Raw genomic sequence first — 24,260 nt, forward strand, 5'->3', positions numbered from 1 at the left:
AGACAGTTTAGAAAGATTTCTGAGATCAATTGCTGAGTGCATCTAACTGGTTTGTGTGAGTGGATAATCCAGCATAATTCTTAAAAGCTTAAAAATTTAAAAAGTTGAAGTTAATAGGACTGTAGGCCTACATCCGTTATGTTATTATTATTGTTAAGGCCGGGTCCATGACGAAATGGTCATCATGATCTTCGGTCCTGCGGATCCTGAATTCGAATCGCGGCCGGGTCTGGGCTTTCAATTTCATTGATTAATTTCTATGGCCCTGGAGATGGATGTCTGTGCCGTTTTCATCATTGGAACTCATATGTATATCAGAAATATTAGAACGTTATCCCCAAGGGTGCTTTATACAGCAGGATAAGTATCCGACACACAAAACCGAAGTCGTTCAGATGTTGTTTCTGGGGAGATCTGAGTTCATAGTTATAGATTGGTCTCCGAAGTAACTGAACTTAGAACGTATGGACGATGTTAAAGCGAAGGAGGTTTAACGCCTAATAAGAAAACTTAACTGGAAATGCAGGCTAGTTCTGGAATTCATTTCTCATTGTCTAGGAATGTTTCTACATCTTGGTGGATTTCAAGTTGGAGAAAATCCAAAGAACTCAGGAAGCTCTGCGCATGTGGACAATGTGTTAGGTCCACATCTCCGTTTTTATGCTTTATGCTTTTCTTTTCTCTTAATGTCTCTTAATGCCGTGTCATGGGTCAGGTAAAACTGAAATCTAGTACGGATTTTTGGCCACAAATAATTATCCACTTTTCTACCTTGTTATAAGGATGGCTGTATGACGGAAACTCGATCGCCTCTAAACGGTACCAACATTATTAATTGAAGGAGTAGGGTTCGAACTTGTGTCCCTCAATATGAAAGATATACGCTCCAGACTCCTAAGCTACGGCGACACGTTGTGCGAAGACTAGCACTTTGCTCATTTATGTGCCCTAACCCAGCCTATTATCAACCTCGAGGCGTTGGGTAGCAAGTAGACATACTACACATTGTTCATGTAATTTTACAGTGTGTATTCCGTTTCTTCGTAGCGTTAGCGTGAATTCAGGCATTTGATAATGTTGATTGAATGAAGCTATCTATATATTTAAAAAAATTATGAAAAATAAAGTTAGTCAGTCCGGCCATTCTATCCGGTCGATTTCCTTTATTCTTTTTTAACTGAAAGGTATTCATGCACAGATTTGTCATCAGGTACTACAAATCACTTAACTTCCGCCTTCCTCAAATGAATTGATATATCAATTTTGTGTCTGTTTGAAGCAATCATATATTTCGTTCTAATTGAGGTACGCAGTTCGTTTTGGTCTAAAAATACTCAATGGATCAAGCGCTTTCGTTTGAGGTAATAACTAGTTAAATTTGTAGATTCTGAGAACAGTTATGAGTACATTTGTCTCCATGACGAAGACCTTTGAAGGACTTTTTAACAGTTCGGCGCGTAGTTTGTTCCAAGGAACGTTTAACTCAATTTCTTTGTGTGATGTATGTTCAAATGTTTTGTTGACAGCGCTTTCGTTTGAGGTAATAACTAGTTAAATTTGTAGATTCTGAGAACAGTTATGAGTACATTTGTCTCCATGACGAAGATCTTTGAAGGACTTTTTAACAGTTCGGCGCGTAGTTTGTTCCAAGGAACGTTTAACTCAATTTCTTTGTGTGATGTATGTTCAAATGTTTTGTTGACAGCGCTTTCGTTTGAGGTAATAACTAGTTAAATTTGTAGATTCTGAGAACAGTTATGAGTACATTTGTCTCCATGACGAAGATCTTTGAAGGACTTTTTAACAGTTCGGAGCGTAGTTTGTTCCAAGGAACGTTTAACTCAATTTCTTTGTGTGATGTATTTTAAAATGTTTTGTTGACATAATATTACATTATATTACCACAGCAGATCATGTGCTTTATTTCATTAACTCGAAACTTTGCAAATACATCCGTGAGGATAGTAACGAACAACACTATACTTTGTACATTGCGAACGGAGCCAGCGGGAAACTGCTAGTTTGAGATTCTGAAAGTGATTGGGATCAGATACCGAGAACTGAGAATTGTCTACAATCTGTATAAAAATCAGTCTGCAGGGATAAGAATCGAAGGCTTTGAAAAAGAAGCAGCAGTTCAGAAAGGAGTAGGGCAGGATGTAGTTTGTACCCCCTACTCTTCAGTGTTTATATACAGGAAAACAAAACCCTGATATTTGCTGTTGATATGGTTATTTTATCTGAGACTGCAGGAGATCTGGAGAAATTGCTGAGTGGTATGTACAGAGTCTTGGGCATGGAATTCAAGATGAAAATAAATAATTCCAAAACAAAAGTAATGGAATGCAGTCGAACGAAGTTAGGTGACGCAGGTGATGCAGAAAATGTTATATTAGGAAATGAAGTATTGGAAGTAGTAGATGAATATTATTACCTGGGTATTAAAATAACTAACCATAACCGAAGTGAGGAGGACATAAAATGCAGACTAATACAAACAAGGAAGGCCTCTCTTAAGAAGATAATTTTGCTCACTTCGAACATTGATATAGGAATTAGAAAGTTGTTTCTGAAGACTTTCATCCGGAGCGTGGCATTGTATGGAAGCGAAACGTGGACGATAACTAGCTCGAAAAGAAAGAGAATAGAAGCCTTTGAAGTGTTGTGTTACAGAAGAATGCTGAAGGTGAAATGGATATATCGAATGACGATTAAAGCTGAATCGAATTGGTGAGAGGAAAGAGATTTTGCTAAATTTGGTTGCGAGAATGATAGGACACATCTTAAGACACCCAAGACTTGTGCAGTTGGTTTTTGAGAGAAGAGTACGTGGTGAAAGCGGTAGGGTTAGACCAAGGTGTGAATATGACAAGCAGATTAGAGAAGATGTAGGATGCAGCAGTTACGGAGAAATGAAAAGTTCAGCACAGGATAGGGTGGCATTGAGGGCTTCATCAGGCTAGTCTATGGACTGATGACTCAAACAACAACAGTGCGAATTCACACTATGAATGTCCATGTGAAATCTATAATGACTCGTGTAGCATGCGCTATGAGACTTCAACTTCTGAGATTAAAGACATTGCCCATTACTTATTTGTAACGTGACAACACAGTAGCATGTATTCCTTGAGAGATTGAGACAATACTTAAGATTATATTATCTCACATGATATCTCCTTATCATGGCTATCATGCTAAATGACCGGTACTGTCCGTTTACATGAGATAGTTCGTGTACTGCTCTATTAGTGTGTACCGTCTCGTACGACAGAGGGAGACAAGAGGGAATCCTGGATTTCATTTTCGTCTCGAGTGCCAGTAAGTGATAGCTTCATTGACCGCGAACTTATAACTTTACACTTATTCGTAATAGTGATAACGTAGAGTAAGTGAACTGAGCCAACATTTCACACTGAGAGTTGTGTAATTTGTAAGTTGTAATTAACAAAACCCCAACCCATCTTTTCTTTGAATAGCACTGTGATGAAATTAAATGTGATCAACGACCGAATTTCCAAAAGTAAATTTGGAGGCATACAGAGGCGAGACCATGTTGAAACACTGAATTCTATGAGACCTATGAACTTAAGCAACGTTGGACCTGGTCGCTAGTTGAATGGGTAGCTTACATGCTCTTGGCTAGACGAGAAGAAAGGAAACAGCAATCCTACCAAGTAGTGAACTCCAGTTCAGCATTCCATAAAATTTGAGGCCTCAGTGACTATTCTAGAATATTTTATATCATCGTCAGCAGCAGCAGTCAGTTTACTCATTGCTGAATGTTGTGATCATATTTCTTTGCTTCATTACTAACTGCATCCTTAATCCTGAGCAGTCTTCAGCTCTTCCTAAGATGTTGTGAAAAGGTAGACCGGTTATATTCGCTGCTTGGTCTAACCATTTACTTGTTGTTCCGCCTCTTGGTCTGGTGCCTTCAATTTTGCCTTGCAGAATGGTCTTTTCAAAATCGTCTCCTTCTCTCCTCAAAATGTATCCCAGGATCTGGAAGTAACTTTCACTAACGCGGGAAGATACCGTACATATATATGTTATTTTTAAGAAGACAGTGTGGAGATAAAATTCGATAATTTCGTCCTTTTGGTGAAAACGTTTTTTTATGGCTGAAATTGAAAGGATTGTGCTTCTTCTTTCTTGTCACAAAATTATTCCGTTGAATTCAAACGATTTCTCACTTCAATAATACTTTGTTTGCCAGTCTCCACACAGCAGAAATGAGCGTGGCGTCTGCTTTAATTTTCCCATCAATTATAATTTGTACATATAATTCCTATTTTCTCCCATAATATTCTGCCAAATGTAAGAAAATTTGTATGCTGTCTCTATTACAGCTATATTAGAAAACCTGTGTATGGAATTTTTCATTGTAGAATTCTTTGATGTAGGAGAATCTTTAAATCCAAAATTTTAGAACAATAACAATTACACAAACTTTAGTACAATTATCTCCTTATATAAAATATATACGGAAAAATCAATTTACAGTGCTTTTTAATGAAGTATTATTTACTAATTCCAAATGTTCATCAACATCTCAATTAAAATTCATGAAAAATTAGAATTAAAAATTAAAAAACATTTTCGAAAAACCTTTTTCCCATGGGTTAGATTAAAATATCCGTTCATCCCCAGACTGTTCCCATAATAATAATAATAATAATAATAATAATAATAATAATAATAATAATAATAATAATAATAACGAAGGAACTCGTGCTACAAGCAGTCTATTTTGGATCTTGGCTGACCAAGTCGACTGCTGCTCAGCTAGACAGCCTACAGATGTTGGAGTACCACGGCGTCAGCGTAAAGACATCTTCGGCCTATTGCTTAGCTTTCATGACCAGCTCCGCTGTTTCTCGTGCCAGTTAGTACTTCAGTTTGTCTACGAGGCTGAATGAATCTCGTTCCAAACGTCTGTCCAGAATTAAAATTCTTCAACTGACCGGTAATCGAAGGAGGGGCTTCCTGGTAGAAGGCAGACATGATTCCCCTACATCACAGAGATGTGAATAATAATCGTATGTTCTAAATTACCGTGTGCAGATATTTTCATTCGTCTTCGTCTGGGTGTCTGACTGTCAATATCGAAGTTTCGTTTTACTATAGGCTTACCAGATGGCAGAATAAACCGAAACGCTCCTGGCCGTCTATGGTTGAGTTTTAGTGAATGTTGTCCTGTAAACCAGACGTCCTCACGTAGTTGCTCTAGGGAGCCGGTGTTACTTGCTCCGTTCCGGACGGCTGTTTGTCACGTGACAAGAGAGCAGCGGACAGGCGGGTTGCATACCGTGACCGTACTGTGCTTGGCGCTCGGAAATGTTACCATATAAACAACAGCTTTTATAACAATAATAATATACGTATATATTATACTGTCATTTCTGTTTCTGTCTGTCTTTCACAGTGATTCTCACAAGACGAGCCCGTTTCGTCAACTGAAATTGCTATTACTTCCTCTTTACAAGAAAAATAAAGCGAACCTCTCTTGCTAAGGATAATACGTTTCTTTCGGCGAAGTGATTGTATCAATTTTGCCATGCTGACCCGCGCAGTTCTGCAGAACTGCATTGAACGTAACGGCGAACTAGACCTACGCTACGCTACCTAGAGTGACGCATAAAGTTGTCCTGTTTAATGTTGAAGTTGTAGATCGTAAAATCCTTTCCCTTCCTTTTCTCTAAGTGCCGGAGGTGTACTAAGAACTCCTACTGTTCGTAATTCCATCACACCGACGTCTCTTGAAACTTTAAGTAATCGATATTTCAACATATATTATGATAAATGCCCGGTTCCACGGCTGAATAAACAGCGTAAATGCCTTCGGTTCAGAGGGTCTCAGGTTAGATTCCCTGGCCGAATTGGGGATTTGAATCTTTAGTGGTTAATTCCATTGAATCGGGAACTGCGTATTTGTGCTGTTCGCAATATTCCTGCAACAGTAGCGTAATCTCAGGGTGTGTAACTTGTGTGTCAACCCCAAACAATATCGAAAGAAAAGTAATTAATGGTTATATTTTATTTAAATGTAATCTTACATTATAGTAAGCTTTTCTTTCGTTATCTTCCTTGTTCGGCTCCCTATACTGCAGTTACTCTAATAACCACACGGAACCGTCTTCCACGCCGCCAAGTCGTAGGTTTTGTTTCCAGCCACTCGGCAGCTTTACTACCTGTAATCGCGCATGCACGCATCTGATCTCACTCCCCTTGCCTAGCGATTGCTAAACCTGACCAAGGCGTTGATTCAGTTTCCAACGCTTTGTGTTTATTTTTGTTTTCAAGTTCCACGCGAGTGTATTATCGTTTACGCAATCAAGTCGGAGCTTAAAATGTTTTAAGGGTAGTGAAAGCATAGTAAAACTGTTATTAAACACTAGTTTTTCATCACTTTCTTAGAGCGAGAAATAAAACCAAGTAGTTGGCAGTGGCCGACCATGCTCAGCCATTTTCAGGGCTACCGACCGTGGTTTGTTAATTTTCTGTACTTTACTTTTGCAATATTATATTATTAAAGTATATAAAATTTTACAATGGCGAAGTGACTAAAATGGCCAAACTACGTAGTTCACGTTTGCAAATAATTATAATTATAATTCTCTGCAGAGTTTCTATTTTGTTTTCTACATTCCTTTTTCTTACATACACTGACTGACAGAGCAAATGCAACACCAAGAAGGAGTGGTCAGAATTTTATGCCAATTGCAGGGTAGACTGACGTCACTGAGGTATGCTCATGATGTGAAATGCGCCGCTGTGCTGCGCACGTAGCGAACGATAAATGGGACACGGCGTTGGCGAATGGCCCACTTCGTACCGTGATTTCTCAGCCGACAGTCATTGTAGAACGTGTTGTCGTGTGCCACAGGACACGTGTATAGCTAAGAATACCAGGCCGCCGTCAACGGAGGCATTTCCAGCAGACAGACGACTTTACGAGGGGTATGGTGATCGGGCTGAGAAGCGCAGGTTGGTCGCTTCGTCAAATCGCAGCCGATACCCATAGGGATGTGTCCACGGTGCAGCGCCTGTGGCGAAGATGGTTGGCGCAGGGACATGTGGCACGTGCGAGGGGTCCAGGCGCAGCCCGAGTGACGTCAGCACGCGAGGATCGGCGCATCCGCCGCCAAGCGGTGGCAGCCCCGCACGCCACGTCAACCGCCATTCTTCAGCATGTGCAAGACACCCTGGCTGTTCCAATATCGACCAGAACAATTTCCCGTCGATTGGTTGAAGGAGGCCTGCACTCCCGGCGTCCGCTCAGAAGACTACCATTGACTCCACAGCATAGGTGCCGGGCTAGAGCGACTTGGATGAGGGAATGGCGGAACGTCGTGTTCTCCGATGAGTCACGTTTCTGTTCTGTCAGTGATAGTCACCGCAGACGAGTGTGGCGTCGGCGTGGAGAAAGGTCAAATCCGGCAGTAACTGTGGAGCGCCCTACCACTAGACAACGCGGCATCATGGTTTGGGACGCTATTGCGTATGATTCCACGTCACCTCTAGTGCGTATTCAAGGCACGTTACATGCCCACCGTTACGTGCAGCATGTGCTGCGGCCGGTGGCACTCCCGTACATTCAGGGGCTGCCCAATGCTCTGTTTCAGCAGGATAATGCCCGCCCACACACTGCTCGCATCTCCCAACAGGCTCTACGAGGTGTACAGATGCTTCCGTGGCCAGCGTACTCTCCGGATCTCTCACCAATCGAACACGTGTGGGATCTCATTGGACGCCGTTTGCAAACTCTGCCCCAGCCTCGTACGGACGACCAACTGTGGCAAATAGTTGACAGAGAATGGAGAACCATCCCTCAGGACACCATCCGCACTCTTATTGACTCTGTACCTCGACGTGTTTCTGCGTGCATCGCCGCCGCGGTGGTCCTACATCCTACTGAGTCGATGCCGTGCGCATTGTGTAACCTGCATATCGGTTTGAAATAAACATCAATTATTCGTCCGTGCCGTCTCTGTTTTTTTCCCAACTTTCATCCCTTTCGAACCACTCCTTCTTGGTGTTGCATTTGCTCTGTCAGTCAGTGTATAAATTTCCTGATCTGAATAATCTGGTAAAATAAATGAGAGGGGTGGTGGATGTTGAACACTTTCTAGCTTGGTATACTATGCTACAACAAAAGCTAAAGCCAATTATCCATGGCAACAGATGTGGCATCGTCCAATGTCTGTGCAGGATTCCAACGCACACTTCTCCCCACCCCTGATCTTGATTACTGAATCCTCGGGGTTGTTTATTCGATTCTAGAAACTTATATCTAGATTATAGGCTCAGGGGTGTGAGGAACATTCAGGATGCTCTATGCTACGGCAAATGAAATTGTATCAATATGAGCAAACTAATATTTAATGGCCTTGATAACAAATAGAAGAATTTTTAACATAAACCGACTCATATATTTACATAATTCCTTAGAACCATATTTCGGAGTACGTGACCCTCCGAAATAAATAAAGAATATAAAACTTACACGACGAAATTATTTTGAAATATTTTTGTTTAGACAAGTGAATTCCCATTAAAGTTCTAGTGAAGTATTGTATTCACAAATGCATCAGCGAACCCTATATTACATTCCCTTCGACACTGGGAACAAAGTTAAAACTAAGCAAGAATAATACTTGAAGTTATTTGAGTGGTAAATGCCCGCCTACCATTTACACCAAAAAATAAATTTCAAAAGTGAAATTATACAAAATCTGCCTCTGTGGATCAGTGGTATAGTGTCGGCCTCCGGATCCCCAGATAACGGGTTCAAACCCGGCAGAGGTAGTTGGATTTTTGAAGGGCGGAGAAAAGTCCATTCGACATTCCATGTCGAACGATGTCGGCATGTAAAAGATATCTAGTGACACATTTGGCGTTTACCCGATAAAATTAATTAAATCTCAGCCATTTTGATTATTATCATCATTATCGTTATTATGATAATATTCATCTTCATCGTCACTGAACACGATTCAATATACACTATTACTTGTAGGATTAACTTCATAATATTCTGTTTCAGATAGACCTGGGGACTTCGAAGAGCGCCTAGATTTTTTTGATGTAACGTTGCCACCATGATGGAAAAAGCGACACTAAGGCAGTTCCTTGCTGCTTTCTCAGGTGAGACTCTGGTGTAGAATACTAAAACTATACTTTATTTACTTTAATATTACAAGCTTTGTAGAACAAATTAGTATAGGATTGGTCTCAAGCTGAGAAATATATATATTTTCTGATTTTCCACTGGTACGTGAAAGGTTTTTATTGGATAAAACATGTGTTTTGCAGTACTAAAAAGTAGTTGTTCATGGGGCAAGTTCACAAAGGAGTGATTTTGCCTGATCCTAGAAACGAGACGAAAGTCGAATTTCCCGAACACATAAAATGTCACATTGGTGCCACTTTAAAATTCGTATAATTTACGGTAGAATGATGGACAGTTCGAATTCGGGGGATAGTGAGTTCGAATCCCACTGTCAATAGCCAAGAAGTTGTTTTGAGTTGTTTCCCATTTTCACATCAGACAAATGCTGAGGCTGTACCTTAAACAGGCCTACAGTCAATTCCATTCTACTCATCATCATCGTCTTCATTTCCCGTTTCCAGCTTCCCGGGCCAGGTTGTGAATCAAGCACCTCCATCGCTGCCTGTCTCTCCACCACTCTTCTCCATTTTTAAGTGCGTCTTCTGGTTTTCCTCCCCTCTTCTCTAAACACTCCCACACTAAATCTCTCCACCTCTTTCCGGGTCTTTCTCATGGTCTCTTTCCGGTTAACTTCTCTGAAAAAGCTGTTTTTTGGCACTCTCTCTTCTCCCATCATATGCCCATACCACTTTGTGGTTTCTATCCTGCCTTGAAGTTTCAAGATTTCTGTCCTTTTCCTTATCTCTTCATTTCTGATTGTACTCTTTCTGGTCTTGTCTTCGACACTTCTTTGGAATTTCATCTCCACTGCCTGTATTCTACGCTCCTCTCGTTTGTTGTAGTCATCAATCTACGTGCATAGGTTAGTATGAGTTCATAATAGGTTGAATTTAATACTTTTTTTTATATTTATCGGGACATCTTGGTTCCAAAAAGTACCCCTTGCACTCTGGCAGAAGCTGTTTGCTTGTCGTATTTTATTCCCATTTTCCTCGGTTATCTTTCCATGTTATGCGATCACACTTCCCAAGTACCTGAAACTTTTAACCACTTCCAGAATTTTACCATTCAGTTTTATCTTTCCCCTGCCTTCTTTCCTTCGTCCTCCCGTCCTCCCTTCCCCTCCTCCTTTCTTCTTTCCTTCCTTCCCCTTTTCATCACTTTTCTCTGTGTTTACTTTCATCCCAAATTTTTCTATCTCTTGATTCCATACACCTACTTGTTTCTGCCCTTCCGTTTCATCCTCACCTCATATCACTATTGTGCCGTTTTCAAGGCATGTGTGGCGGTGCTCCTCTTGAAGACTTGCCTCGGCAGCTGCTGAAAAATAAAAATACTCACCGCTCACGTAGACTCTTATCTCGGGTGTTGTGCGTCCGCTGGATTTCCTCGTAGTTCAAGGGCCAAAACAACGGGGTGAGGAAATGAAATAACTACGTGTCTAACTATCTACAGACTGACTCAAATTAAATATAATTTATTAACAAACAAATGCAATAGCAGGATTAAGTGAAAATAAAATAACAAAAGATCGGATTTAAAGGTGATTAGCTAATTTAAAAAACTCAAACGTTTTGCTAAAATAGGCAACTGATCAGATGGATTAGCTCCAAATTAAACAATAAACAAAGTTTGTAAACGAATACTCGTCGATAAACGCTAATGCAAGAACCTGTAGCAACCAAAGCTAGACTCAAACGTGAACTTAGGTCTCAAATTTGTAAATATCGAGGATTGCAAATCAAATGAAATGAATGATTACTTAATTAAACCAATTAGAATAATCTGAGACAACTCATATATTTACTTATCTACATACTCTTGAATCATAACCTTTAAAAGTTACCTAAAATGTTAAAAATAAGCTTTAAAAATACCATGAACACTCTTGCAGTTGGATATTATTTTTCTTATAATTATATAAACTTTGACACATAATTACCTCCAGGTGGCTGAAAGAAGCCCAAAAGGCTGTGTTTACTTTTAAATACAAATAAACGTTAGAAATTAATTATTCAGCCATGATGCAACCTAAATTTAATTACTGTGATGGCACTGGACAAAACATTACAAAAAATCAGGCTGAAAACCTCAGTCTTTATATAAGTCAAATGAACTCGCCTTTTAACACAATGTCATTGCCGCTTGTTACCCTTAACCTAGACATATCAAATAAGACACATCAATCGTTGCTGGTGGCAGATTCCACCTTCTTAGATAAACTTGCGGCATTAATTCATATCACAGGCAGTACAAGGTCGGTTCATTTGCAGAATTCAACGTTAATTTACATAAATTTGTAGTGGTGATTATTTATTTGCGGTGCGTTTATGGAAGCGTAAATAACTTGCTGTTATTTACTGACTGTGAATAATGGGCGGTCCTACTAATCCTACCATTTGAAATTAATTTTTAAAAATATACACCACACTGTCCACATAGTGCACAAAAAAGGAAAAATTCGAATACACAAATTAATCTAAGCTACACCTACAATGAATTCAATGAAATAATATGATCTCCGCGTACCTTCTATGCAAACTGGGCTTAAATCACGGTTAATCAAAAAATGGGTCATAATTATTTAATAAACTAAATCCTCACCTTACAAAGAAAATCTATGTACATTGATAATTAAATTCATACAGTTATATACTATTATTACAAGCTTTTAGAGACGCTGTGGTGCTATTGGTGGCAATCAAATGAAATAATACTTTTATCTATAAGTGATAACCCAAAATTTTAAACTAGAAAATAAAATAATTCCACAATAATCACAATGTAAGTCTGAATCCCATTGCTAGCTCCGTCCAAACTTCATGTTTCAACTCGGCCCCTTTTACTCTTATCTCTGACTCAGTTGATAGGTTCGCTTTATACAGAACAAGAGGCACCAGTTCGCACACAATATGGCGACACTGAATGGTTTAAAATTGAAAAGGATGCTCGTGAATGCTGATCTTTTTCACCATTCCTTTTCATTCTGTATGCAGAAATAATTATGCGGAAGTTAAATTAAGAGGAACTCGACATTGGTGTGAAGATTGAAGGAAGAACTATGAACCATTTGAGATATGCTGATGATACAACCCTGCTGGCAGAAATGAGTGTGATACAGTGTGTCTAAAGCTAAATGGGGAGGAGATAGAGAGTGTGGAGGAGTTCATCTTCTTGATTCAATTATCAGCGGAGCAAGAAGACCAATTAGCCAGAGGACTCGTTGGTTAGACACCATTAAAACAGACACCACCCTCATCCTGGAACAACTAAAGGAGGCACTGTGGAACAGGTCAACGTGGAGAGCGCTAAATTGTAGAATCGCCGATGGTCGGATTCGACTGAACGGATGACATCATCATCACCGTATTCTTATCAAGAGAGAGAGAGAGGTAGAGAGAGATATCTATATTGTATGATTTATTACGAAAGCCGTCTCTGTGGTGTAGTGGTTAGTGTGATTAGCTGCCACCCGCAGAGGCCCGGGTTCGATTCCCGGCTCTGCCACGAAATTTGAAAAGTGGTACGAGGGCTGGAACGGGGTCCACTCAGCCTCGTGAGGTCAACTGAGTAGACGGGGGTTCGATTCCCTCCTCAGCCATCCTGGAAGTAGTTTTCCGTGGTTTCCCACTTCTCCAGGCAAATGCCGGGATGGTACCTAACTTGAGGCCACGGCCGCTTCCTTCCCTCTTCTTTGTCTATCCCTTCCAAACTTCCCATCCCCCCCACAAGGCCCCTGTTCAGCATAGCAGGTGAAGCCGCCTGGGCGAGTTACTGGTCATCCTCCCTAGTTGTATTCCCCGACCCAGAGTATGAAGCTCCAGCACACTGCCCTTGAGGCGGTAAAGGTGGGGGTTGTATACAAGATCAGGTATACTGGAACACAACATAAATTTATTGCTTCAATGTGACTTTATACAATATATACATGAATTTAACTTAAACTTTTCTTGAAGCTGAGTAAATTCGCAAGTAACTAATCTTGATAGTAGACTGAGAGTCTGTAGAAATGTACACTTTATACACATTAACTTTATATACACTCCAAGCTATCTTCATGAGATAGTCTGTAAAAGGTAGAGTTCATGATAGTCGAAAACTATCAGTTTTATAAGCGTAACTTGCCATAAAAGTTCCTACTAACATAATGCAGTTATTTACATTGGCTGATCATGAAATGACATGAATATTCACAATTAGAGAATCTAATGTGGGTGTCGGAGCCTGAGTGAGGACTGAGGATGTGTAGAATACAGGCATCGGGGCTCGACGTGGCTGCAGGAACGGGAACTGAGGCAGTGACCCGAGGTGAAACCTCATACAACCAGAATTCAGTCCACCTGGCCGAGACACATTTTAAGAGGGATAACCTCCGTGTTCGACGTTCAGTGTAATCTGGTGCTGGACACTGGGGAGTCCTACTAAGTGGCTGCAAGGTGCTCCTTTTATAGTTCAGACTGACGTCACAAGCAAGCGCACTGGAGTCGTCTCGTAGAGTCTCGAATAATCCAAGCTGTGGCGTGCGCGGTGCTGGCTGGCGCAGAGCTAGGAGCGCGAAGGACACACAACAGTGGGATCCCTCGCTGAGTCCGAGGGAAAAACCGACCCTGGAGCGTAAACAGATTACGAACGAACGATGATTTATTACGATTTCCAAAAGTTCAATAATTTTCTTACCATGTAGGACCTCTCTGTCCTTCCTACTGCTTCGTTTTTCTTCTTTACTTTTTCTTCAATAAGCAGCAATTTTTAGACATACCGGTACTTTGAGCTTGCAGGTTAGTTGTACCTCAAGCTTGCCAAATTAGAGAAACCCCTTATTCACACCGACTCAAGACAGGTCGTATGGCAACAACGGGATAGGAGAGGGATGGGACTGGAATGGATGTGATCATTGTCTTAACAGAAGTTCAGCCACAGAATTAGCTCCGAGTGAAATTGGAGAAACCACGGTAAAACAACTTCAGATATGCCGACTGTGGGGATGGACTCAACCATCTCCCGAATACAAGCTCAAAGCCATGTGACCGAACTGCACAACCAGTTCACTCAGTTGCTTGTTATTTGTAACACCAGACGGACATGGAATTATTGTCCCAAATTAAACATAGTCTGTACTTCACTCAAAGGGAACCCTCTTACCTGTATATGGATCTTCCGTTCTTCAACTATACGTATACGTACAAAAATTATCTACCTTAATAATACATACTTCCCTTCAAATAATTGAAATTGGGCCTAAGCATTGTAACCTAGATAACCTGTCCTCTTCCTCTCCTGGACTCATACGACCACAAAGTCGAAGCCAGTTTATGCGAAATGCTAATGAAGTTATCACGGTAAATTAAACTACTTCAGTAAAAAAACATTTCAAATATTATATAAATGTTAGTATTTATTGTGAAAATGACGTGAGCTTCCATGGCTCAGGCGGCAGCCAGCCGGCCTCTCATCGCTGGGTCCCTTGGTTCAAATCCCCGTCATTCCCGGTGAAATGTGTGCTGCGCAAAGCGGAGGCGAAACGGGTTTTTCTCCGGGTACTCCGGTTTTCCCCGTCATCTTTTATTCCAGCAACAGTTCATAATATGATTTCATTTCATCTGTCAGTCATTAATCATAGCCCGACAGGAGTGCGACAGGCTTCGGCAGGCGGCACAATTCCTATCCTCGACGCTACATGGGACTTCACTCATTCCCTTCCTGACCCGATCGAATGACTGGGCTTTTCAATGTGCGAATCCCAATTCGGCTCAAAAAATTCATATTTAAATATATCGTTAATTACTTGGAATTTTACAAGTTTGAACATTACAGATCGTACCAAACGTTTAAGGACATCTGCACATTTCATGAACATGATTCCTGTCCTTAAACTTTTGGCTTCAGGCATACGATTTTTACAGGGTCGGCTGATGCAGATTGGGTCTCGGCCCGACAACTCTGCACTCCGACCTGCCATCTGAGCAGAGGGAGAGTGGCCACAGCATCATCGTAGCTGTACGCCACTGTATTCGGGAGACGGAGAGGCGCTGGCCCCACCGTCGGCTGTCCTGAGCATGGATTTTCGTGGTTTTCCGTTCTCCTGCACTAAGACGAATGCCGGGAGAGTTCCTAATATAGGCCACGGCCACCAACCCTCTCAACCTTCTCCGTACATCTCCTTCTCCGACACAAATATCCTGACTTGTGGGACTGCGTCACTGTCTAGGAGGCCCGCCTCCCCATTTAGCGGATGAATGAACATTTTGAAGCAGTAGTAGTTTTTTACAGCTTCGGCGGATGCAGAGCAGGTCTCGGCTCACAAGTGACCACGGTTGGTCCGTGGTCCGACAGCTCTGCACTCCGACCGACCAACGAAGCTGAGGACAGGTGGCCACGGCTTTGCCGTGGCTCGACGCCTCTGTATTCGAGAGACGGAGAGGGGCTTATCCCTTCATTGGTTGAGAACCTTCCTCGGACTTTTAATGTTATCTCTCCTACATGACTGTCCTCAGAATGGTTTTCCGTGGTTTACCATTCTCCTGCACTAAGGCGAATGTCGGGACAATTCCTAGTATAGGACACGACCGCCAACCCTTTCACCTTCTCCGTCCCCTTGTCCGATAAAAACTGCGGGCATGAGAGACGGCGTCACCGTCTACGAGGCCTAACTCCACCTTCAGGGCAGGAATGAAAACATTAGCATAACATATTTTTACAGGGATCCACTACATATTTAGAGGATATTTTAATGGAAAATTTCAGCAAGTGTTCCTCTAAATATTTACTATTTTCCTGTAAAAAAGTCGTATGCCTGAGACCAAATGTTTAAAATACAAGAATCATGTTCTTTAAATATGCAGGAGTCAAACTTTTGCTACGCTCTGTATTTGACGAATTAGTAAGGAGTGTATGCCTTAAATACTCAAAATTTAGCTAAGGATCGTTTGTATTTGTTGAGCTATGAAAATGTGAAATTTACTCAATTTTAGTCAACCAAAACCAATAAAACGTGAATCACATTCCTTTTTCTGAAATAACCTTTTTCTTATGTTTCAGCAACCTTAGGATTTTTCATCTGCGGTCAGATGGTGGGTTGGTCTTCGCCAGTACTGGCCCGACTGACCAGAGGAGAATCTGAACCTCATCTTACTTCGGATGAAGCTTCCTGGGTAGTGTCTCTGTTCACAATTGGACAGGCACTTACTCCATTCTTAGGCGGTTACCTCTCAAATGTGATCGGTCGCAAGTTTACTATTATCAGCAGTGCAGTTCCCTTACTGGTGTCCTGGATTTTAGTGATAACAGCGAAATCAGCAGGTGTTATGTATGCAGGTAGGATAATAGGTGGCTTTGGAACAGGCATTGTGTTTACAGTCACACCTATGTACGTTGGAGAAATAGCGGAGGATCGAGTGAGAGGAGCAACGGGCACACTCTTCCAAGTCATGTTGTCCGCTGGAGTTATGTTTGAGGCCTGTATCGGACCGTACGTATCGGTTACCTTACTGGGAATACTATCAGCTATCATCCCTGTACTCTTCACGGCGATCTTCATTTGGATGCCGGAAACACCATACTATTACTTGTTAAAGAACAGAAGAAATGATGCAGAAAAGTCTTTAATGTGGTTGCGTTGTACTTCAGATCCCGAGATCGTTGACGTTGAACTGAAGAAAATGGAAAAATTCGTTGAAGAAGATCAAGTGAATAAAGGTGGCTTTAAAGAGCTCATCCGTGACACAGCAAGCCGCAACGCCTTGATTATTTCTGTGAGTCTCATTTTGTTTCAGGACTTCAGTGGAATCATTGCCCTCATCTCGTATTCGACGGACATCTTCGAGGCTAGCGACACATCTCTGGATGCCAGCGTCTCGGTGATAATAACAGGATCTGTTCAGTTAGTACTTTCGGTGGTTTCTTCCTCAGTTGTGGACATAGCAGGACGACGGCCTATGATGATCTTGTCAAGTATAGGATGTGCAATTACTCTAGCGGCTGAAGGACTTTTCTTCTACCTGAAGACTCTCCCAGATGTAGATATAACTTACTTCGAGTGGCTTCCTATTACGGCAATAATTATCTATTTAATCATGTATATTATTGGAGTTGGACCAATACCAGTAGCCGTTCAGGGAGAACTCTTTCCAACAAGTGTTAAGGGAATTAGTTCAGCCATAACAAATACCGTCCATGGATGTGGATCGTCGCTTGTCGGTAAATTATATCAGGTAAGGGTTTCTCTTTCGTTATATCTTCCTTCTCCCTAACCTGCTAAATCTTAGGGAAAATGTGGATACCTTGTCTAATATTGAATACCTTCTATGCGCGGCTTTACCAACGCGTTTATAATATCCAACATTTAAAAATTTTAAGTATGTGTAATTAATGCAGAAGTACTTCCTATAACGACACACTACACAAGGAACATGCCCCACAGCACATCCACTATAGATTAAACTCCTTGCTAAGTAACTTCATTTCTCAGAAATTGTTGCTAAACCGAATGAGTAGCTGTGCGGTTTGGGTCACGAAGCTATCAGCTTGTTTTCGGGAGATAGTGGGTTCGAATCCCACTGTCAGCAGACTTGAAGATACTTTTTTCCCATCTTAATACAAAGCAAATTTTTAAAAACATATTTTGATAAAGAACAAGGGAAGTTATGTACCTCCACTTGTCCTGGAAATCTGTGGTAATCCAACTAAAAATAAACTCGTGTCCTCATCCCGAGGTGGTGCAGCTCTTTTCAAGCACACCCCCAATGGAGGTTAGCTGAATCTACCATTTCAACCACATACCACCCCTCCTGCCATTCTTAAAATTCTGGCTGTACCATGAATCGAACGCGGGCCCCCAAGGACGGCAGCTATTAACTCTAACCGTTACGCTACGGAGGCGGATGATATTACAACTGACGATCCCATTGCCACACTGTCCGACTCGTTGGCTGAATGGTCAGCGTACTGGCCTTCGGTTCAGAGGGTCCCGGGTTCGATTCCCGGCCGGGTCGGGGATTTTAACCTTAATTGGTTAATTCCATTGGCCCGGGGGCTGGGTGTTTGTGCTGTCCCCAACATCCCTGCAACTCACACACCACACATAACACTATCCTCCACCACAATAACACGCAGTTACCTAAATATGGCAGATGCCGCCCACCCTCATCGGAGGGTCTGCCTTACAAGGGCTGCAATCGGCTAGTAATAGCCACACGAAATTAAATTAAATTGCCACACTGAGGCAAAACGCTCGTAATATCACGACTGAAAAAGCCTGTTTTCCTTGAAAAATGTTAGAGTAGGAAGGACCTCAAATTCTAAGTACACTTGTTAGACCCTATTATTATTATTATTATTATTATTATTATTATTATTATTATTATTATTATTATTGAGCCTCAGTAGCTCAGGCGACAGTGCTCCGGCCTCTCACCGCAGGGTTCCGTGGTTCAAATCCCGTTCTCTCCATGTGAGACTTGTGCTCAACAAAGCGGAGGCGCGACAGGATTTTCTCCAGGTACTCCGGTTTTTCCTGTCATATTTCATTCCAGCAACACTCTCCAATATCGTCCGGCTCCATGGCTACATGGTTAGCGTGCTGGCCTTTGGTCACAGGGGTCCAGGGTTCGATTCCCGGCAGGGTTGGGAATTTTAACCTTAATTGGTTAATTTCGCTGGCACGGGGGCTGGGTGTATGTGTCGTCTTCATCATCATTTCATTCTCATCACGACGCGCAGGTCACCTACGGGTGTCAAATCAAAAGACCTGCATCTGGCGAGCCGAACATGTCCTCGGACACTCCCGGCACTAAAAGCCATACGCCATTTCATTTCATTTCTCCAATATCATTTCATTTCATCTGTCATTCATTAATCATTGCCCCAGAGGAGTGCGACAGGCTTCAGCAGCCGGCACAATTCCTATCCTCGCCAGTAGATGGGGGCTTCATCCATTCCATTCCTGACCCGGTCGAATGACTGGAAACAGGCTGTGGATTTTCAATTTCATTTCATTCATATTATTATTAAATCAGTTTACCGACCAGGATTGGTTTCTCCTTCGCACTCAGCGAGGGATCCCACCTCTACCACCTCAAGGGGAGTGTCCTGGAGATTCAGACTCTGGGTCGGAGGATACAACTGGGGAGGATGACCAGTACCTCGCCCAGGCGGCCTCACCTGCTATGCTGAACAGGGGACTTGCGAACCCGGATCTCTGGGGGTAGCAGCTAATTACACTAACCACTGCACCGCTGAGGCGGACTAGACCCAATTTTTAACGGGACTAATCATGTTTATGGATTCCACACGTACATTTACTTCTGACTTGCTGAGAAACTGCGTAAACACCTTAAAAATTTGGTGAGAGTAAGTAGCCTGTAATTTTATCTGAAGTCATACTCTATCTCCCGGTCTAGAAAGCCAAGGATAACGGCCGAGAAGACTCGTTGTGCTGACCACGTAGCACCTCGTATTCTGCAGGTGGTCAGAACGAGCAGTGGTCGCTTGGCAGGCCAGCGCTCACCAAGGCTGTTTTATAATGGGATTTCGTTTGTTTTGTATGTGTGTGAAATTTAATCTAGATTAATCTAGTCGTTCAGGCATGGTAGTTCCAAATACATTATATTAGACAAGAATACTTCACTTCTTTTCAAGCCCCTGAGTGGATTTTCCGAAAACCATAAATATATCTTTCTTTAAAAAAAAGAATCTTCCAAATACCAATTTTCACGTCAGTGCCATATACAGTTATTTATATATCACTATCCTAATAAAACCCCATTTTCAGTCCTTTTGGTTTTCCTCGGAACAAAAAATACGTGTTTGTTTATTTTCAAAAGAGATGAGAGATAAGTGTCCTCATAAAAGGTATTCAACCCAATATTCACCATTTTTTACCCCCTTAAGGAAATTTTCCGAAAACAAAAAATACGTGTTTCTATATTTTTAAGTATATTACAAATACTAACTTTTACGTCTGTAAACTCTTTTAGTTTTTTGAGGTATAGATGTATTAATTTAAACAGTTCACCCCCTCCCTTTTCACCACCTTAGCGACGGAACTTCCAAGAATCCTCCCTTAGTGAGCGCCTGCAGGTATAATAGAAATGTATCCGCAAAATTTCATTCTTTATATCGAGAAGTTTTTACTGGGCTTTGGTTATTACAGTCATTGTTAGCTTGTATTCTTCCTTATAAGGTTGACTCGCGGAGGATTCGAAGCGAACGGTTGGATGGATTACATATCGAACAATGTTGTCTTTGTAAGCAATTATATCGATCTTTCGAATGCTTCCATTCTCTGCCAAACCATGGATCTCTTGATGGACGGTGAATCCGGTTCTTCTGAGGGCCTGGGCGATGGTAGTTCTTATCTGATGATGCCTAGCGATGCGCAGAGTTTCACCGTGCTGGCATGAACCAAGGACGTGTGCAAGTGTTTCTATCTCGTTGAGGCATCGTCTACGACGGTTCCTGTCCATGGACCTACCGGGCACAGCACGAACTGCTGCTACATTCGCCGTCATCTCCATTCGCTGTGCGATAAAACTTCATGGCGGCTGGCCCATTTATTGACATTCTGGATACCTTTGTGAGGGAGATCGCACCACTTCTTAAATTCCAGGTCTCTTAATACCTCCTTGATCTTCCGAGAGTTTAGAAAACTATCTTTGAGATTCACCAGGTTGTCGTCAGGTAATAGATTGAGTCTTGTTAGGAAAGTTTTGCTTTCTTCTTACGGGTTTCTTGTACTGAGGATGTAGGGGTTCCAATATCTTTTCAGAATCCGGAGACCATTAATACGTTGAGCCACGAATGTGCCTTACTGAAAAAAAAAAAAGAACCCTCAACTAACATGATGATAACCGGGATGAAAAGCCAGTTTGTAAGTTTCACCAAGTGTTAATTACTGGGTTGATGGGGGTGATATTCTAGGGGTGTGGGGGTGGGGTAATTATAAGTACACCGAGCTCGATAGCTGCAGTCGCTTAAGTGCGGCGAGTATCCAGTATTCGGGAGATAGTAGGTTCGAACCCCACAGTCGGCAGCCCGGAAAAAGGTTTTCCGTGGTTTCCCATTTTCACACCAGGCTGTACCTTAATTAAGGCCACGGCCGCTTCCCTCCCACTCCCAGCCCTTTCCTGTCCCATCGTCGCCATAAGACCTATCTGTGTCGGTGCGACGTAAAGCAACTAGCAAAGAAAAAAAAAATAAGTACTTCGATGTGTTAATACAGTTAAACTTGCTGCAAGCGGAATAGCAAGGGACCAAAATATTTCTTTCCAAACTAAACAAGTTACCGCATTCCAAAAACTATACGTTGTTTTCTTTTCTTATTTTTTGCCTTAAACACCAATCGCAGCCGCCTCTGTGGTGTAGTGGTTAATGTAATTAGCTGCCACACTCGGAGGCCGGGATCGACTCCCGACTCTGCCACGAAATTTGAAAAAGTGTTACGAGGGCTAGAACGGGATCCATTCAGCCTCAAGAGGTCAACTGAGTAGAGGTGGGTTCGATTCCCACCTCAGAAATCCTGGAAGTGGTTTTCCGTGGTTTCTCACTTCTCCCCCAGGCAAATGCCGGGATGGTACCTAACTTAAGGCCACGGCCGCTTTCTTCTCTCTTCCTTGCCTATCCCCTCCGATCTTTCCATCCACCCGCAAGGCACCTGTTCAGCAAAGCAGGTGAGGCCGCCTGGGCGAGATACTGGTCTTCCTCCCCAGTTGTATCCCCCGACCCAGAGTCTGAAGATCCAGGACACTGCCCTTGATGCGATAGAGTTTTGATCCCTCGCTGATTCCGAGGGAAAAACCGACCCTGGAGGGTAAACCAATAAAGAGGAAGAAGAAACACTAATCACTACCACCGTTACACAAAACATAATAGAGTATACAACATTTTAAAATATTAATTGGGGTTTACGCATGATGCACGGCTATCCGGACTGATGTATGTAGTACATATAGTACACTGATTCGTTAATTATTATTATTATTATTATTATTATTACTGCGCGTTATTATTATTATTATTATTATTATTATTATTATTATTATTATTATTATTATTATTATGTACATTGTGATACACAGTAAATAATTTAGGCACTGGTTATACGCTCCTTAAACTTATTTCCATCACTAAACCAGGCGCGCCAACTTCGGGTAATTATTGAGGGCGCATGATTCATATGAACACAGGCATGTGAAATAAGGAACAAATATTAACGAAAATGTTCCTATAACCTATAATAACAATATTCACAAACAAACAGAACAGTTACTTAACAGAGCTCGTTTCTCAAATAAATTTTTGAGCCGGACTGAGTGGCTCCGACGGTTGAGGCGCTCACCTTCTGACCTGAATTTGGCAGGTTCGATCCTGGCTCAGTTCGGGGGCATTTGAAGGTGCTCAAATACGACAGTCTCGTGTCGGTAGATTTATTGGCACGTAAAAGACCTGCCATGGGACAAAATTCCGGCACCTCGGCGTCTCCGAAAGCCAATAAAGTAGTTAGTGCGACGTAAAGCAAAATAACATTATTATTACATTTTTGAACGTGTGTTATGTGTGGAGTTTACAATAATATTCACGGGTAAACAGAAAAATAGAGCTTGATTCATTAATAATTAATATTTTGATGGGATGTTTTATGTACGAGGTTATCAAAAATTATCAAAAGTAAAAAAAAAAAAAAGTGGAACGTGCTATTACGTATTATTGTATATTAGGCACGAAATGTGAAAAGCTCTACCACCAGCTGTACCGTTTGAACAGTCTCCATTGGAAAATGTTGTTCTCTGAAGGAACCACCAGCTTTCGAATTTCATTTCCTGATATAAAACTATATGTTGGGGGTGACGTCTTACCACCCCCCCCCCCCCTCCCACTTAGTCGGTGCAACTGCAAGAATATCTGTACAGTACTTCACAACACTAAGCTTTCTTCCACAGGCCAAACAAACTTGTTTCCCCTTCATTCCAATCGTATCTTTCTGAATGCAGTCCTGAGCTGAGTGCATTAGCTCAAGAAGAGTGGAAAATATGTAATGGCAAATTGCTTTACGTCACAAAACCACTGTGGGCCTGTTCGTGGATTCGGAACTTGTATCTTTCTTTTTCTGTTTTCTCCTCTTTCACGGCCTTTCTCACTGCTTGAAGGGTTGTAGCTGAATCGAAAATGTGGTGTGTGTTGTAAGTTGTTCATCAGTTTCAATGAAGTTCTCTACCTCTCAGGGATTGTTTCTTCCTTGACACAAGTAGGATATTGTCTACCCGTTCCACCATCCGTACTATCACTCTCTCTAAACACGTGCGTCAGTATGTCTAAACAATAACATTGATGTTATCAGCACAGGAAATGTACAAGTATTTTACGTAGGACTACATCAGTTCAAAGCACAAGGCTATTCACCGCTACGCATGGGAGGGTAGGGGTACCAGATCCTATCTTAACCGACTTCAAATTCCGAAAATCTGTTAGGAATGCATCCTGTGATTTTTCGATTATACAGACCACTATCTGATCTGCACTAAGTATCTCTAGGCCTAGGATAGAGAAAGTGAAATCTGTCTGCAAATGAATAAGGGTAGAAAATCTCCAGGAGGAGGAAACTCGACAGCAGTACATGGATATGATTAGTGAGAAGTTCCGAACAGGGTACAGTAAGCAGGTTCAGGATATAGAAAGAGAATGGGTGGCGTCCAAGAATGCTGTAGTAGCAACAGCAAGGGAATGCCTAGGAACAACTGGGTGTAAAGATGGGAAAAACCGAACACCTTGGTGGAATGATGAAGTAAGAGCAGCTTGGAAACATAAAAAGAAGGCTTATCAGAAATGGCTCCAAACAAGTGCTGATGCTGACAAGGAATTTTACTGTACGTAGATGAAAGAAACAGAGCGAAACAAATAATAAATTATTCAATCCAAAAGGAAGTAGAAAGAATATTTTGGTAATAACCAGGAAAGGCTAGGTCAAGCAGCAAGGAAACCTCTCTGTACAGTAATAAAGATTCATAGGAAGGGAGGGAAAAAGGAAATAAACAGTGTTTTGGGTAATTCAGGTGACCTCATAATAGACCCCAGGGAATCACTGGAGAGATGG

The 24,260-nt window shown here is 41.8% G+C and overlaps 1 protein-coding gene across 1 annotated transcript in view; it reads left to right on the forward strand.

Annotated features, from left to right (window-relative positions):
• Window positions 1-3,241: 3,241 nt before the first annotated feature.
• The window catches only part of LOC136872749 (facilitated trehalose transporter Tret1), a 28,060-nt gene continuing 7,041 nt past the window's right edge, over window positions 3,242-24,260 (forward strand). The window contains exons 1-3 of the mRNA XM_067146579.2: window positions 3,242-3,321; window positions 9,050-9,150; window positions 16,214-17,385. Of these exons, the coding sequence (XP_067002680.2) occupies window positions 9,105-9,150; window positions 16,214-17,385 (1,218 nt within the window). The 5' untranslated portion in view covers window positions 3,242-3,321; window positions 9,050-9,104. The remainder of the gene's footprint in view (window positions 3,322-9,049; window positions 9,151-16,213; window positions 17,386-24,260) is intronic.

Source organism: Anabrus simplex, chromosome 4 (assembly GCF_040414725.1).
Source record: "Anabrus simplex isolate iqAnaSimp1 chromosome 4, ASM4041472v1, whole genome shotgun sequence".
Taxonomy (NCBI): Eukaryota; Metazoa; Arthropoda; class Insecta; order Orthoptera; family Tettigoniidae; genus Anabrus; species Anabrus simplex.